We start from the raw sequence: 17,806 nt of genomic DNA, 5'->3' as shown, positions 1-17,806 counted from the left end.
AGGTCGTCCTGGGTCAACAATTTCCTCCTTCCCTTCCCACGGTCAGTGGCCCACTCCTGTAAAATTTTTGGCGCATCGAGACAGCCCACAGCACGTGATTTCTGGGGGCTGGTTAATTGCTAAGGAAGGAGCTGGGCCATGCATGCTCAGTTTCTCATGACACACCAGTGATACTGAGTGAGGGGACAGAGGGAAGCCAAGAGAATAATATAATTAAGCTCCTCCCACATGGGAAACAGAGAAAAACCATTAGAAGTGGAGAAAAAAAGCATTCCCTTTACAATTTAATTTGTCCGTGTCTCCCACTGTTTTAGAGACAATTATTAAGTTTGGAGAAACCAAATTTAGCGTCAGTGAACCCAAAGAACCAGGACAGTCGGTGGTTATAAAAATTCCAGTGATTCGCCAAGGAGACACTTCAAAGGTTTCCGTTGTGAGGGTTCACACCAAGGACGGTTCAGCCACGTCTGGAAAGGACTATCACCCTGTGTCGGAAGGTATGGGGGCTCCTAGGGCCCGTGTCCAGATGGGTTGTGCTCACACTGTGTTAGTGCTGGTACCCTTGAGAAAAAGGAAGAGAGATATCCATCCAACTGAAATACAAATACATGTACTCCTTGAAATTAATCTCCTTCAGGAAAACAAAGTCAATGGAATTTATTTCCAGAGTTTCCCTTTTTGACTGCTGGGTACATGTGTTAGGGAAATTTTGAGTTAGTGTGCTAGATGATCTTCTGTTTTGAGTCTACAGTCCTTTAATTTTCAGCGGGTTTTACCTGCGTTATGGCAATCCGATATTAAATAACAATTTTCCTGAATATCCTGTTGCACTGAAAATGTGCACGATAGCCAAGAAGATAGTCATAGAACAACAACAATCCAAGACTTCAAGCTAGAAAGTTTAGTGTTAATGGAGGACAGTAAAAGGGGGACAGATTACCAACCACAGGGCCCATGAATTCTCTGGGCCTTAGGAACTCATAATGAATACATTTCATCCATCCCTCTCCTTCTTCAAACTTTCGGATCATTTCACCCATTACTTTTATGAGTATAAAACAAGTCAGTTCTTCTCTCTCCCTGTGGATTGTTTACTGGCAAAATAGAGACTGCCAACAGTTTTTGATGATCATAGACTACAGGCGTTCACTTGATCTGCTCACTTGAGAACAAAGTTTAGGAAGTGACAGAATCAGTAATAGAATTAATGAAACAGTTGGAAAAACTAGCATCTTCTACAAAGGAACACTTATTTTCTTTGCACACATGGTAAAAGTTTGATGAACTATAGAGCTTCAAAGTTATCCTCATATTATTTTCTATGTAAAGAATGATAATATATTGGAAATAATATGCATAAAACCCAAAAAGAGAGGAAAAAACTGATCAGCTGCTAAATTATAAAATCTAAAATAACTCTTTCTAAAATGAGCATGTTTTACATGAAGGAAACACCTTCTAAATGTGGATGACATGACCTGTAACAGAAGATGCTTTTCTTGTAAAGAAAACAATTCTTTTTGCTAAGACAGAAACAAAATTATATGTATATAGTAAACTGACAAATGAAATCAGAGAAAACTTAAATAACAGTAAATCAACCTGTGTCTCTTTTATCCTATAAATGTCAACATGTGTTTATAAATATTTATAATAAAAATTTAATAATCTTTCCTGAAATATATTTTAATTTCTCCTTTTATGGTCCAAATTGAGGTAGTCATTTACAATAAACAAAAAATTAAATATAGAATAAACGTTGAAATATTTTGGGGTTAAAAATGTCTAGGGGCTTCCCTGGTGGTGCAGGAGTTAAGAATCCGCCTGCCAGTGCAGGGGACACGGGTTCGAACCCTGGTCCAGGAAGATCCCATGTGCTGCCGAGCAACTAAGTCCATGCGCCACAACTACTGAGCCTGTGCTCTAGAGCCTGCGAGCCACAACTACTGAGCCCATGCACCTAGAGCCCACGCTCTGCAACAAGAGAAGCCACCGCTCACCGCAACTAGAGAAAGCCCGCCGGCAGCAACGAAGACCCAACACAGCCAAAAAATAAATAAATAAATTTATTTTTAAAAAAAATGTCTAAAGTGGCTGAGAAAACAACTATCACCTAGCATGTATACTGTAAGAAAACAATTAATTTAAGCATTTAAAATAAATACTTAAGTTTTCAACTTCTCAGAAACTAGGTTTATATAATTCAGAGGGTTACAAAACTCGAATGTTTACAAGGCCAAGACAAGCAATGAAAATGAGGGAAGCAAGGAAAGTGTGAGGGAAAGATGGAGTGATGGAAATGTTCTTCAACCAGAAAGTCCATTCCGTGCTGAGAAAGACCTGTACTGTCATAGCCAGATGACTGTTGCCAGGCAGAAAAGTGCAAAAGATCTAAAAAATCTGTATTTTTCTATGAAATCCCCAGATGTTGAAGGGTTAGAAAATAAATTTTCATTGCACCTTCACACAGGTCAGATCAAACAAATTGGTGACCCAGAAGTGATCAGCTATTTTCATCCTCTGGAACGAGGACCGTTCGCCCTCTTGGGGTATGAGAAATCTAAGGCTAATGGTATCAAAGAACTGGCTAAGGCCAGTGTGGAAAATGGCTGTACCCAGAAACAGAACTAATTTTAAAGATGAGTCTGGCTTACAAACACAATTTTAAAGAAAAAGATCCTTTTCATAATTGATGGAAGTAGGAAAAGAAAAATACGTTGGAGACACATTTTCTTCTGCCACATTTTAAAGGATTTCTTAATTTAGAATTATAATGATTGAATACCGCCGTTACATGAGAAAGCAGCGTCTGTTATCGTCTCTGATTGGAATGATTATGCATTATATTCTTTATTTTCTCCTCTGAACCAGTTTTTCACAAGGCATTGTAAAACCAACAAAATTGTTTATCCAAGTTTGGTCAGCTGCTTGTTCTTGAGTTCAATAAAATCAATTAATTTTTTAACATTTTAAGAATCTCAGAATGAATGGTTAAAAAAGGATTACCATTATTGGGTTTAATTTTCATGACAATGAAGGAATTATTTTTAGTGAGGAGCGACAGGGTGAGAGAAAAAAAAACCATTAACATTTTTCTCAAAAAAAATTGCTGAATTTCCAAGATTAACATCAACAACCAAAAGAAGTCCTTTTAAAATATAATTTGACATATATTAAAAATTTCAACAATTTTATGTCCAGCTTTTCTAGATATATACATAATGAAAATACTATTCACACTCAATAATGCCTGTGATCGTATATTTGACTTATGTCCTATTGGTTTAGAAATTCTGGGAAATGAGAGGTGAGTTTGTCTGATTGTGCCGATATCAAAATTGTTGATTGTCTATTCCATAACTCTGCATTTTTTCAAACTGTGGGTCAAAAAATCAGTTTAGTAGCTTATGATTAGAATTTTCTTCTGGATAAAATGGAGTAGAATAGAAAATATTAGAGTGCAATGCATATCGTAAGAATAGGTGATGTTTTTAAAACTTTTTATTCCATTTTATCCACACTCACATGTGCACACAAACATATACACATAAGTATACTGGGCCACAGTATAAAATATATTTCTCATTGTGGGTCACTGTCAAAGAAGCTTAAGAAAAACTTCACATATTCCTATGTAAAAGATTTAAACCTGTGATTTTGCATTTGTAGAAATTGAGTTTAAGGAGGGAGAAATCCAGCACATTGTTGAAATTGAAGTAATATTCGATGGGGTAAGAGAGATGAGAGAGGCCTTCACTGTCCACCTAAAACCCGATGAAAATATGATAGCAGAGACGCAGGTAAGTAATTTATGGATATAAATTTGTGGCCAGCATTTTATCATGGAAAATGCGTGTAAGCATCACATAGTGTACAGTTAAATAATCAACTTTATACAACCCTTGTGTAAAGTCAATGCACATAATCTCTTTTCACCTCCTAAATAAATTTTGTTTCCATTCGAAAACAAGAATCAAGAAAGTCCTAAATTCCCTGGCAGTCCAATGGTCAGGACTCCATGCTTTCACTGCCGAGGGCATGCATTCGATCCTTGGTCAGGGAACTAAGATCCTGCAAGCCCCGTGGTGCAGCCAAAATAAAAAATTCCTGTCTCTTCCTTGAAAAATCATGTTTGTAGAAACTCAAGGACTAGAGCCTCCGAGTCCCACATCAGCCCAGTTACCCTTCCTATTTTAGTCAATAATGACTGAATCTGGGATTAACCTCCAGAGAGAAAGCATAGTCTCAGCACAAAGATGAGGCTATTAGTTTAGTGCCACAACTCATTAAAACACACATTTCAACCCACAAAACAGTTTGCTAACCCTCAAAATTCCCACCTGCTCATCGTAACTTTATTAAATTGATGTCCAGAGCCTCAATGACCCAAATGTTACTGTCCTAACACTTCTTTCCTGTGTTTATTTAATTTATATTGTTTCATCAACCAGATATTCTTCAAGATAAATGTAACTTCCATAGAATTTTGACCTTTAAGCCTAATTTTTAAGGCTAAATGATTTAACGGACAGACCAATGTTTACAGTATCTGTGCTTACATTTACTCTATTTCTTTTATTATGTGTTTCACTATTAGCATGAGATCAAATTGGGGAGACTTTTTTCCCCTTAAGTACAGGTATTTTTAATATTTTATAATTTTTACTACTTGATGGTATTTACAGTGCCTTGGGTTTTTTTTTAAGTCGTATTTAAAATTCAAGAAGTAGGGGCAGAAAATCTTTTTCAAATATATTTTTGTAAGTCTTGATCACATAAGAAGTGAGTCTTTAGTTTTTATGGAGCATTATATTAAACTCTTTTGAGTAAGAGGAACAGAGATTCACTCAAATCACTTCAAGTGATCAAAGCCCCTTTTAAGAAGACACACGTAAATATAGGCTTGGAAACTGCAGTGTATCGTTGGATATTGGAAGATGATTCGGGAGCAAAAGGCAAATGTGTCAGTGGGGTTTCCTTGTCATTCTACCCCCAGTAGATGTTCACAGGTTCCTCTTCTGTCTGTGACTCAGCTTCTCCCTCTGCCTGTGCTTCTGTCCTCTGCTCCTCTGAAGCTTCACTTTTCACCTGACTTCCACTTCAGCAGGGTCCATGCTGTCACATGACCTCTAGGATCTGCCTTCTCCCTGGTCTCTTTCAGCTTTCCTCCCACTATTAACTAATTGACTTTTTCATGGATCTTCCACTTTACCACCCCGAGACAGACTTAACTACTATCATCACAATTTGGAGAAAAAAATTCAAGCCCAAATACTTCGTGGGCCACTGGCCAACCCAGGACTCAGGTACCCTCCCCTGCACCATAAGATATGACCCAGGTGCCAGGGTCATGAGGAACAAAGCACATAGAGCCTGTCACACTGCAGAGGCTCTGGGTGTGACACTTTTTACTATAATGAAGCCATGGACTTGCCAAGCATTGTGAGTATTGTTCTGCACAATAGAAGCAGCAGGAGTCTAATATGTCAGTAATCATGGAGAATTATCTTTTCCTTCTAGGCCACCAAAGCCATTGTGTACATAGAAGAATTGAACAGCATGGCAGATGTCACTTTTCCTTCTGTCCCTCAAATTGTGTCCTTACTGATGTATGATGACACTTACAGAGCCAGAGAGAGTGCTGGACCTGTGTCTGGTTATCCTGTTGTCTGTATCACGGTGAGTAGGAAGTTGAGGAAAATTGTAAAATAGTTAAAATAATCATGATCATTAACCAATATAGTATGGGCTTTGTCATGATGAAATAAAAGTGGGGGAAAACTGCAGGATTTAATCTATGAACTTTGGAAAGGAAACTGTTGATCAAGTAAAGGTCCTATGTTTCTTCCTTTATCCAACAAAGGTTTACTAACTGATACACACATAGTGTGTTATCTCATATTATCTCAGGGTTTGCCACTGAGAGAAAAATAAATAAGATATGAACTCTACACTCAAGGAATTTAAACATAAGGGAGAGGAAAATATATAAGAATCAGTCACTCTACTATAAGGCATGATGTGATCATTATACAAACTAGGAGATAGAACAGCAACTCCACCTGTGAGGGAAGGTTTGGGATCGTCCGATGAAAATGTCAATAGTTTAAGAGTCACATAAGGGGGAATCCCCATAAGGTTAACAGCTGATCTTTCAGCAGAAACTCTGCAAGCCAGAAGGGAGTGGCAGGACATATTTAAAGTGATAAAGGAGAAGAACCTAAAGCCAAGATTACTCTACCCAGCAAGGGTCTCATTCAGATTTGATGGAGAAATTAAAACCTTTACAGACAAGCAAAAGCTGAGAGAGTTCAGCACCACCAACCCAGCTTTACAACAACTGCTAAAGGAACTTCTCTAGGCAAGAAACACAAGAGAAGGAAAAGACCTACAATAACGAACCTAAAACAGTTAAGAAAATGGGAATAGGAACATACATATCGATAATTACCTTAAATGTAAATGGACTAAATGCTCCCACCAAAAGACACAGATTGGCTGAATGGATACAAAAACAAGACCCATATATTTGCTGTCTACAAGAGGCCCACTTCAGACCTAGAGACACATACAGACTGAAAGTGAGAGGATGGAAAAAGATATTCCATGCAAATGGAAATCAAAAGAAAGCTGGAGTAGCAATTCTCATATCAAACAAAATAAACTTTAAAATAAAGACTATTACAAGAGACAGAGAAGGACACTACATAATGATCAAGGGATCGATCCAAGAATAAGATATAACAATTGTAAATATTTATGCACCCAACATAGGAGCACCTCAATACATAAGGCAAATACTAACAGCCATAAAAGGGGAAATTGACAGTAACACAATCATAGTAGGGGACTTTAACACCCCACTTTCACCAATGGACAGATCATCCAAAATGAAAATAAATAAGGAGACACAAGCTTAAAATGATACATTAAACAAGATGGACTTAATTGATATTTATAGGACATTCCATCCAAAAATAACAGAATACACATTTTTCTCAAGTGCTCATGGAACTTTCTCCAGGATAGATCATATCTTGGGTCACAAATCAAGCCTTGGTAAATTTAAGAAAATTGAAATCATATCAAGTATCTTTTCCGACCACAACGCTATGAGACTAGATATCAATTACAGGAAAAGATCTGTAAAAAATACAAACACATGGAGGCTAAACAATACACTACTTAATAATGAAGTGATCACTAAAGAAATCAAAGAGGAAATCAAAAAATACCTAGAAATGAATGACAATGGAGACACAACGACCCAAAACCTATGGGATGCAGCAAAAGTAGTTCTAAGAGGGAAGTTTATAGCAATACAAGCCTACCTTAAGAAACAGGAAACATCTCAAATAAACAACGTAACCTTGCACCTAAAGCAATTAGAGAAAGAAGAACAAAAACCCCAAAGTTAGCAGAAGGAAAGAAATCATAAAGATCAGATCCAAAATAAATGAAAGAGAAATGAAGGAAATGATAGCAAAGATCAATGAAACTAAAAGCTGGTTCTTTGAGAAGATAAACAAAATTGATAAACCATTAGCCAGACTCATCAAGGAAAAAAGGGAGAAGACTCAAATCAATAGAATTAGAAATGGAAAAGGAGAAGTAACAACTGACACTGCAGAAATACAAAGAATCATGAGAGATTACTACAAGCAACTCTATGCCAATAAAATGGACAACCTGGAAGAAATGGACAAATTCTTAGAAATGCACAACCTGCCGAGACTGAACCAGGAAGAAATAGAAAATATGAACAGACCAATCACAAGCACTGAAATTGAAACTGTGATTAAAAATCTTCCAACAAACAAAAGCCCAGGACCGGATGGCTTCACAGGTAAATTCTATCAAACATTTAGAGAAGAGCTAACACCTATCCTTCTCAAACTCTTCCAGAATATAGCAGAGGGAGGAACACTCCCAAACTCATTCTACGAGGCCACCATCACCCTGATATCAAAACCAGACAAAGATGTCACAAAGAAAGAAAACTACAGGCCAATATCACTGATGAACATAGATGCAAAAATCCTCAACGAAATACTAGCAAACAGAATCCAACAGCACATTAAAGGGATCATACACCATGATCAAGTGGGGTTTATTCCAGGAATGCAGGGATTCTTCAATATATGCAAATCAATGTGATACACTATATTAACAAATTGAAGGAGAAAAATCATATGATCATCTCAATAGATGCGGAGAAAGCTTTCAACAAAATTCAACACCCATTTATGATAAAAACCCTGCAGAAAGTAGGCATAGAAGGAACTTTCCTCAACATAATAAAGGCCATATATGACAAACCCACAGCCAACATCGTCCTCAATGGTGAGAAACTGAAACCATTTCCACTACAATCAGGAAAAAGACAAGGTTGCTCACTCTCACCACTCTTATTCAACATAGTTTTGGAAGTTTTAGCCACAGCAATCAGAGAAGAAAAAGAAATAAAAGGAATCCAAATTAGAAAAGAAGAAGTAAAGCTGTCACTGTTTGCAGATGACATGATACTATACATAGAGAATCCTAAAGATGCTACCAGCAAACTACTAGAGCTAATCAATGAATTTGGTAAAGTAGCAGTATACAAAATTAATGCGCAGAAATCTCTGGCATTCCTATACCTATAAAAAAATAAAGAGTCACATAAGGAAACGTCATTCCTGTATGAAGTGGTTGCCTTACAAATGGCATAATTACTTTTTCAATTGCCTTCTCTTACCTATGAATTATAAGCTCCTTGTGAGCAAAAACTGGGACGCATTTATTCTTACTTTGCAATACCCCTGGTGTAATGACGTACATATAATAGGTATACAATAAATGTTTATTGGATTAGCAAGGCAGAAATAATAATGCGGTGCAAGTTACAGAGGTCTTGAAATGTTATATTAAGGAACGTGCACTTCAGTTGCTGGGTAGCAGGGAGCTCTTGCACAGAAGAATGGCATGAGAAGAGGGGTTGTATTGGAGTGTTACCATGGCAACCGTGGTCACCTGACGAGAAAGGCCCTGAATTAGATAGAAAGGTGATGCTTGGAATGGGAAGGAAAAGACCAACTTAAGAGACATCCTACAAAAAGAATCAACCAAGTTCACTGACCCACTAGATGTTGGGGGCAAAATGAGAGAGAGAAGAGAGGGAGAGAGAAAAGAACAAGGACGATTCGACAACTCTGAGGATTCGAGAGATGATGAAATGAGTATCACTTTTACTCGTATCAGGTTAAAGGTGGAAACGGCCAATAAGCTGTTTGAAATGCAAGATTAGAGTTCATAAAAGCTAGCATTGCTAGGACTAGGAATTTGAAAGTTGCATGAACAACATGTAGAAATGGAAAAAAAGTAGCAGTGAAAACACTAAGGGAGAGAGAACTTAAGAGGAATAATTTCCACCTTGTTGTAAACTGTGGCCCTAACATAGTTATTTGTTTCCCATAGGCTTGCAACCCTAAATATCCAGACTATGACAAAACAGGATCCATTTGTGTAAGTGAGAACATCAATGACACTTTGACCCGGTACCGATGGCTGATCAGCGCACCCGCGGGCCCCGACGGAGTGACCAGCCCCATGAGAGAAGTGGACTTTGACACCTTTTTCACTTCATCCAAGAGGATCAGTTTAGACTCCATATACTTCCAGCCTGGCTCCAGGGTGCAGTGTGCGGCTCGGGCTGTGAATGCCGACGGCAATGAAGGCTTGGAGCTGCTGAGCCCTACCGTAACCATCGGCAGAGAAGAAGGTAGTGCGTGGCCATTTTCACATGAAGGTCGCTGGAATACCATGGAATGTTATATATGTCTAATTTCCAGTTATTCATTCCTCCAAATGCCCCACGTATTCCGTAATACTCTATAAGGTTTTTGTTTGTTTGTTTGTGGTACGCAGGCCTCTCACTGTTGTGGCCTCTCCTGTTGCGGAGCACAGGCTCCGGACGCGCAGGCTCAGCGGCCATGGCTCACGGGCCCAGCCGCTCCGCGGCATGTGGGATCTTCCCGGACCGGGGCACGAACCCGCGTCCCCTGCATCGGCAGGCGGACTCTCAACCACTGAGCCACCAGGGAAGCCCTCTATAAGTATTTTTAAATGATAATCTATTTTCGCAAAAATATTCATTAGAAAAGAAATATTCATTTTGCATTTTTCGATCACTGAGCATATGTCAGGCTTTTGGCTGTCATGAAAAATAAGGCAGGATTCCTGCCTTCCAGGAGTCCATACTCAAACTGAAGACACAGACAAATTTTAGTCTGGACAGGACACAGAAATGCAAGAGTAGTAGTGATGGGTTCTAGCCTGAGTGGATCTGGAAAGGTTTCATCAAAGAGGAGATGCTTAAGCTGAGTCTTGAAAACAGTAGAGGAAAACAAGCATGAGCAATGACTCGTAGAAGCATGAAAAAACATGGAGTATTCTGGGAACTACAAGCAGAGAAATGGGGCAGGATGAAAGGGAGAGGAAGGGAGATCAGGAGATGAAGCAGTTGGTACGCAAGGGTCAGATCTGGACAGGGCAGCTCATATGTGATGCCAAATCACTCCCAGCTGGTGGCTGGCTGAACAGGAGTTTGCTGGGGCAGGAGGGGAAGGACAGTCCAGGTAGAGAGGTGTGTACTAGTGTCCATACTTGGTTATTAGAGGGGAGGTTGAGGTCAGGGCTAGGGCCCGGACACAGTGGAGGTGGAAAATACACGTGGCCGGAGACAACACTGACGAGACAGGAAATCCACTTTATAAACTAATCCTTTACTCTGCAGAAGAATGTTTAAATCAGAGTTTTAAAATAACAGTCTTTTAATAAGATTCTATTTCTAAAAATTCCATTTGTGTACAACACTTCGGATGTACATATGTTGCAGCAAGAAAAGTTATATGTACCACCTCCCAGCATTATATATTCAGGATCAATATTTATTGATAACATGTAGAGTAACCATGTTCTTTTATTAGGATTAGAATGTATGGTTTTTAGATTTCTCTTAAAACCAAACTATTGTGTTGGTACCAAAACTAAATTAAACAATGCCTTAAAATGAGTTGCCCCCAATTAATAAAGCAGACATCCCAGATGCTAGGGCCTGATTCTGATCTGTTTTCTACAAACAGAAGAGAAATTATGTATTGCCTAGTTCTCTGGAAACTGTGATCCAGCATCGGGCGGTCTCTTCCATGGTATTAAAATGAAGACACTACCGTGCTTTCAAAGCAAACATACGAGGAAGATTTTCATGTTAAAATTCTAGATAGATAGATAGATTAGACAATGAGTTATAATTTATAATACACATACTGTAAGAAATTACATACATAGAGAAAACTATATATTTTGCTCTCTGATTCTAAGAAGGCTAGTTTTTGTTTTTTAGAATGAGTGCATTTTTAGTTTTATTATAAATAATGTAAATTTTATGACTAGTCTTAAGGATTTAATTCTAAGGTAACAATCTCATTCATTGAATTAAACTACACTTACTTTTTCCTGTTGTTTTTCAGTCATTTTTACTATGCCTGTTTATACTTTACGTTAAGACGATTTTGTGAATATGACCATAACAGACGGTGTCCAGCACAAATTAAATCCCATTGAATAATATTTATTTTTTCTTAAACTTTATAAAATACCCCCAATGTTAAGAAGAAGCCATTGAACTGTCTGCTGGGATTACTTTTCCCATGATGGTCTTTTGCTTCGTCATATCAACCCTCAGCAGTGCCTTAGTTCACAGAGAATTTTAAAGTACACAGAAAATTAATAGTGCCTGTTTAAAAATATGTACTTCAAGTGTTGTCTGTTATCTTCTTTTAGCATAAATGTCTTCATTTTGCCTCGAGGTCTTTGTCCTCCCCGGGTGCCAGGGATAGTGGGAGCAGAGCCCTTCTCAGCTAAATTGCGCTACACGGGTCCCGAGGACCCAGAGTATACAAACCTCATCAGGCTCGTCGTCACCATGCCCCACATAGACGGTAGGTGACTTGGGAAATCAAATCCATGGAGGTGGTTTGGGCTTCTCTTTACCTGCTTTATTTGACTGAATACAGGCAGACCTCATTTTATTGCACTTCCCAGATACTGCGTTTTTTTTAAAAATTGAAGGTTGGTGGCAACCCCGCTTCCAGCAAGTCTATCAGCACCATTTTTCCAACACCACCTGCTCACTTCATGTCTCTCTGTCGCATTTTGGTAATTCTCTCAATATTTCAAACCCTCCACCAGCAAAAAAGACTAAGACTCCCTCAGAGGATAGTTAGCATTTTTTAGTAACAAAGTATTTTTTAATGAAGGTGTGTACCTTGCTTTTTAGACATACGCTATTGCACACTTTATAGCCTACAGTATAGTTTGTTTTTAATTTTCTTATCGCAGTATAGTTGACTTACAATGTTGTGTTAGTTTCAGGTGTACAGGAAAGTGAATCAGTTATACATATGTACGTATTTTCCATTCTTCTTCAGATTCTTCCCCATATGGGTTATTACAGAAAACTGAGCAGAGTTCCCTGTGCTCTACAGTAGGTCCTTGTTAGTTATCTATTTTATATACAGTAGTGTGTATATGTCAATCCCAAGCCAATCTCCTAATTGGTCACTTCCTCCCACGTTTCCCCTTTGGTAACCATAAATTTGATTTCGAGCTCTGTGAGTCTGATTCTGTTTTGCAAATAAGTTCATTCATATCATTTTTTTTATCAGATTCCACATATAAGTGATATTTGTCTTTGTCTGACTTACTTCACTTTGTATGGTAATCTCTAGGTCCATCCAAAGTTTCTGCAAATGGCATTATTTCATTCTTTTCATGGTTGAGTAATATTCCATTGTGTATATGTACCACATCTTCTATATCCTAGTAAGTTTTAACATAACTTTTATACGCACTGGGAAACAAAAAATTCATGTGACTCACTTGATTTCAATATTTGCCTCATTGCGTTGGTCTGGAACCAAACCTGCAATATCTCTGAGGTCTGCCTGTTTTCTGAATGACCAAGCATACAATAAATGCTCAGTTTGCAATTTAAGCTTCAAGTCCTGCTTCTTTTGAGTGTTTCTGTTTTCTTTCTGCCCAGTTTTTTTCTCAAGTCTGACAATTTTGACGTTCTTTAAAATTAGATAAATTTCACACATGTCACAACACAATGAAACAAAGCTTTGGTTAACGTGCTCGCTGTCTTTTATGACACGGAACACTGTGCCTTCAAAACTCTTGAGCTTGGACTTACAGGAAAGCAATTTGGAATCTCAATCCCTGCCTTCAACACCTATTTGCTTTTCCATATCTGGAGTCTCATAGATCTTTCCCAGTATTTATTGCAACAACTAAGACATTTCCTAGGCATTAAAATAAGGTTAAAAAAAAAAAAGCAATTAACAATGTTAAATTTTGTGTCCATTTTCTCTGGATAGGGAAGTGTGGCCAGAGTTTCTGAGTCAGTAACTTTACCCACATTTTATGAACATTTCCTCAGGTACAGAAGACATTTTCAAGTTCTATTCCTCTTAATTCACTTTATTCCTGAAGTATATTAATATTATTACTTAGTATGTTAGTTATATTTTAAGTACCTAAAGGACAGGAAGCATTAGGCAATATTAGGAACTACAAGGTAGAATTTACCTGCCTTATGAAAAGGACATAATTCTGCTTTGTCTGCTTATTACAAACCCAAATTTATGCTGATGGGCATAGGTGCACAGAGATCTGCACCTCCTTACTTTACAGTGTAATGTTGGGTCCATGTTTGACCACCCTACCTTTAGACCCATATGGGAGGTGTGATTCAGATGTGCAGAGGGCAGAAGGGACCATCAGGGAAGGGCAGACCTATAATAGTTCTTCCTAATAGAAAGATTGGTCCCTCGTGCTTCTCCTAGAGCTTGACTTAGCATTTTCTGAAACATTCGATAGCCGTAGCTCCGCAGAAGCTGACCAGTTCTTTTGCGGGGCCAGAGAATCTAAGAGGGAGAGGTGGAAAAGGTGCCAAGAGAAGACCTCTTTCACAGTCCTTTTTGCTGCATTGCTTATGCCAGGGCTCAACCAACTGTGTCCGATGGACTGGATCTAGCCTTCTACCTGTTTTTGTATGGTCTGCAAGCTAAAAATGGTTTTCACATTTTTTAATGTTTGGAAGAAACCAAACATTATTCTTCTTCTTTGAAAGTAGAATATTTCATGACACATGAAAACTATATAAAATTCTAACCATTGGCCGTGATTAAGTCTTCTTGCACACAGTTATGTGAATTCCTTTACAAATCGTCTGTGGCAGCTCTGGCTCTGCAATGGCAGCTTTGAGCAGTTGCAACAGAGACCTTGTGGCCCACAAATCCTAAAATATTTACAGTTTGGCTCTTTACAGAAGAGGTTTGCCAACTCTTAGCCTATACCGTATAGTGGTAGTTTTCAAACTTTTTGGTCTGAGGACACCCTCAAAATTATTTATGGCCACAAAGACCTTTTGTTTTGTGGGTTATAGCTATAAATATTTACTGGATTTAAAATTGAAGTATTGTTAAATATGTATTTATTCATTAATTTTGAAATAAGAATAAATCTATTACATGTTAACACGAAAAACATACTTTTAAGAAAAAGAACTACAATTTATAAAGCAAAACAAAAGAGTGGCATAGTTTCACATTTTTGAAAATATCTTTAGTGTCTGGCTTAATAAAAGACAGCTGTATTCTTATGTCTGCTTCTGCAGTCAATCTATTGCAATATATGATTTATTTTAGCCTCTGAAAAACTCCACTGTACACTACTGAGAAAATAAGCGTGGAAAAGTCAAATAATACCTTAGAGTTGTGAAAATAGCTTTAATGTTATAGATCTGAAATATTCTCAGGATCCTCTGGGGTCCTAAGATACCACTTTTATAATCACTGCTCTGCAGTATTTTATAGCACTTGTCTTCTCAAGAGATAAAGAGATTATAAACTGTTCAAAGGCCTTTGCTGTTGGTAAAAATGGTAACAGTGATTTACAAAAATCCCTTGTAGGCATGCTCCCTGTGATTTCCACCAAGGAGCTCTCCAACTTTGAGCTCACCCTCAGCCCTGATGGCACACGAGTTGGAAACCACAAATGCTCCAACCTCCTGGATTATACTGAAGTAAAGACCCACCACGGGTTCTTGACTGATGCTACCAAAAATCCAGAAATAATTGGAGAGACGTATCCTTACCAGTACAGCTCGTCTATCAGGGGTTCCAATACCTTACGCTTCTACCGAAATCTGAACCTGGAAGCCTGCTTATGGGAGTTCGTTAGCTACTATGACATGTCAGAGCTGCTCACGGACTGTGGAGGCACCATTGGAACCGATGGACAGGTATGGATGTTTAGCATCTGAGCTTTGGTCACTGGACAAACCAGTTGCTTTTGTTCAGTTACGTAGACTTGGAATAAATCTCAGCTCCAGTCTTCCGTCCTGGCGATGTAGGTTATTAGGCACAAGAAAGAGCAGGTAATTGGCATGAGTGGTATGGAAATCCATGTCTATTTCCGGAACAATGTGTCAAAATCCATGTATTTTTTAGCAATGGGTCAGTAACATTATCTTTGTATTGAAAGGACACCGTATGGTTATGCTGTAAGCTCCAAATCTACTCTGATGTTAGAAAACTCCAAATACGAATTTCTCTTTGAAGTACACATTTTCATTTCTTGTGTTACGTACAGATGGCTGTGATGCACCATGGATGATCTCAAATGAGGGTCCTCAGGGTCAGTTAGTTTTTCTCCCTTCTTACTCTCTTTCTTCTTTCCCCGCCTTCTATCTTTCTCTCCTTCTACTCCCACTTCTCCCCCTTTTTCTTTCTAGTTTTCTCCCCATTTCCTCCCTATCTGGTCCATTTCTCCATCACTAACATAGTCAAAAGTATTTTCATTTAAAGCTTACTGTTACTTCTACTCTACAATTGCTGATTCCTCTTCATACTACACAGGCAGACATTTACACATAAAACACACACACACACAATCCCCTCCCATCACCACCATCATTATTGTTGTTAAAATGATGGTGAAGCAAGGTCTCCATGAGCAGTTATAGTAGAGAATCTAAAATATGTAGGGTGTAGCTTAGATTTGTGAGGAGTATTTGAATTAAAAGCCATGCTTCGTCCAACTGGACTAAAACAAAGGGCTTATTTACGTAACTTATACATTAAGACGTTGAACGGTACCCAGAAGATGTCTTATCTTTCAAGATTTAGCTGAGGTGAGGCTGGATTTTTTTTTCTGTGCTGTATTCCTGTGATGTTAAACTATAGAACAAGCAGTAACAAGAGAAATGTAGACAGTAACTACAGTTTAATTCCAGAGCAAAGCTGTAAATCTTGACCGGTTCTGTTGGCGTTGATGTCTAATGGCCACATGTTATGTCTGGGAACTGTTGAGCTCCAAGGTAGTGAGACTTTTCTCTCTGTCCCCTCTAAAAGCAACAAAATATCCAGAAACTTGCATGAATTACTCAAACTCTCAAGCAAAAACACCAACAGGAAGACAGTGTAGAACAGTGGAAAGAGCCTGCACATTGGAATCAAGCAAATGTGGACTTATATCTGGCTCTGACATTCTCTAGCTACGCCTTCTTGGGCAGGTTACTTAAACCCTCATAAGTGTTACCTCTTCAAGTCCCTCTTTCCCACCCTGTCTTTGCTACCTGGAAGAAACGTGAAAGAAAAAAGGTCCTATTCTCAGAATAAAGACTCATGTTAACGCATCTACTTCAGCCTCTTCCTTTATAGGTCAAATATCTCCATTCCTTTGGCCGTTCCTCCCAGAGCCTGTTTTCAATCCATTATTAAATCATTCCTGTTTTCTTTCTGGATGCTCTTCTCTCAGGATCTTGCTGAAATCACAGGCTCTTTTGGCATAAGCGAAATGGGACATAGTAATGGATTATATTGTAGTTCTGGGTCTTCTTTGTTAAAAAGCACTTCATCCCATGAAGCTTCTCTGAGGGTCTCGTCTAGTCTGTGGTCACTTTTTAGCCTCAAGAATGTTTTCTATCTTCTCTGCAAATGGCAGTAATTTTCTGTCTTTCATACGTGCAACCCAGACAGGCTTCCCTAGTGAAAACCCTGCACTTATCCTACTTAAGCTTTATCCTACTTAAGCCTATATCTGCCACTTTTCTGGTGTATCAAGGGCATTTTGAATGCAAATCCGTCTCTCCAGCCAATCCTCACTATAAAATGCTCAGCTAAATTAATTTAACTTTGCTGGAGTTTTAAAATCACTGTTCCTCTATTTAGTTAAGTTCCGTTTTTCTTCTCCCATTACAACTGCTAACTAGAAAAGTTATTACCCTGCTTCCGTAGTTGAGCTATTGACTGTTCTACCCCACTAGGTGAAAACTGACACCTGCCGGGTTCAGTGAAGTTTTGCCTGCCTGAACACTTTATGTTACTTTCTACTTAGGGAGAAGAGAGAGTGCAATATAAGAACTATTGAACCATCCAGTTCCCAACTGGCTTGTGTTACCTTGAGGCGTAAGATGGCCAGCTGGTTATATGAGTTTCTTCTGAAAGAACTTTTCTGCTTTCGCATTGTTGAAAATAAATGTAGTAACATAAGCATGATGATCAACATAATAGACGTGACCAGATTCAGTGTAAATCATTGAGATTTCAGGTTCTTGTGACAAATTCTTAAAGCCTCAGTGTAACTGGAATTGCAATCGCATCTAATAAAGCATGTTCACTCTCAGAGTGAAGCTCGAGATGGCTATCTCGTTTTCCCCAACTTTCTTGGGTTTGAACTTCTACTTCTCTAGTTATTG

General features: G+C 38.4%; 1 protein-coding gene across 2 annotated transcripts in view; it reads left to right on the top strand.

Annotated features, from left to right (window-relative positions):
• Positions 1-17,806, top strand: part of FREM2 (FRAS1 related extracellular matrix 2) — a 160,941-nt gene that overhangs the window by 121,859 nt on the left and 21,276 nt on the right. For both annotated transcript variants that reach the window (XR_003791775.1, XM_029210560.1), the window contains exons 11-16: positions 315-497; positions 3,670-3,800; positions 5,521-5,679; positions 9,457-9,760; positions 11,850-11,981; positions 15,018-15,349. Coding sequence is in view for 1 of the 2 variants with exons in the window: in XM_029210560.1 (XP_029066393.1) it covers positions 315-497; positions 3,670-3,800; positions 5,521-5,679; positions 9,457-9,760; positions 11,850-11,981; positions 15,018-15,349 (1,241 nt within the window). In the remaining variant the exon portion in view is untranslated. The remainder of the gene's footprint in view (positions 1-314; positions 498-3,669; positions 3,801-5,520; positions 5,680-9,456; positions 9,761-11,849; positions 11,982-15,017; positions 15,350-17,806) is intronic.

The sequence above is a fragment of the Monodon monoceros genome, unplaced genomic scaffold (assembly GCF_005190385.1).
Source record: "Monodon monoceros isolate NGI ecotype Baffin Bay Population unplaced genomic scaffold, NGI_Narwhal_1 Super_Scaffold_8, whole genome shotgun sequence".
NCBI lineage: Eukaryota > Metazoa > Chordata > Mammalia > Artiodactyla > Monodontidae > Monodon > Monodon monoceros.
This window is presented reverse-complemented; position numbering and strand designations above follow the sequence as displayed.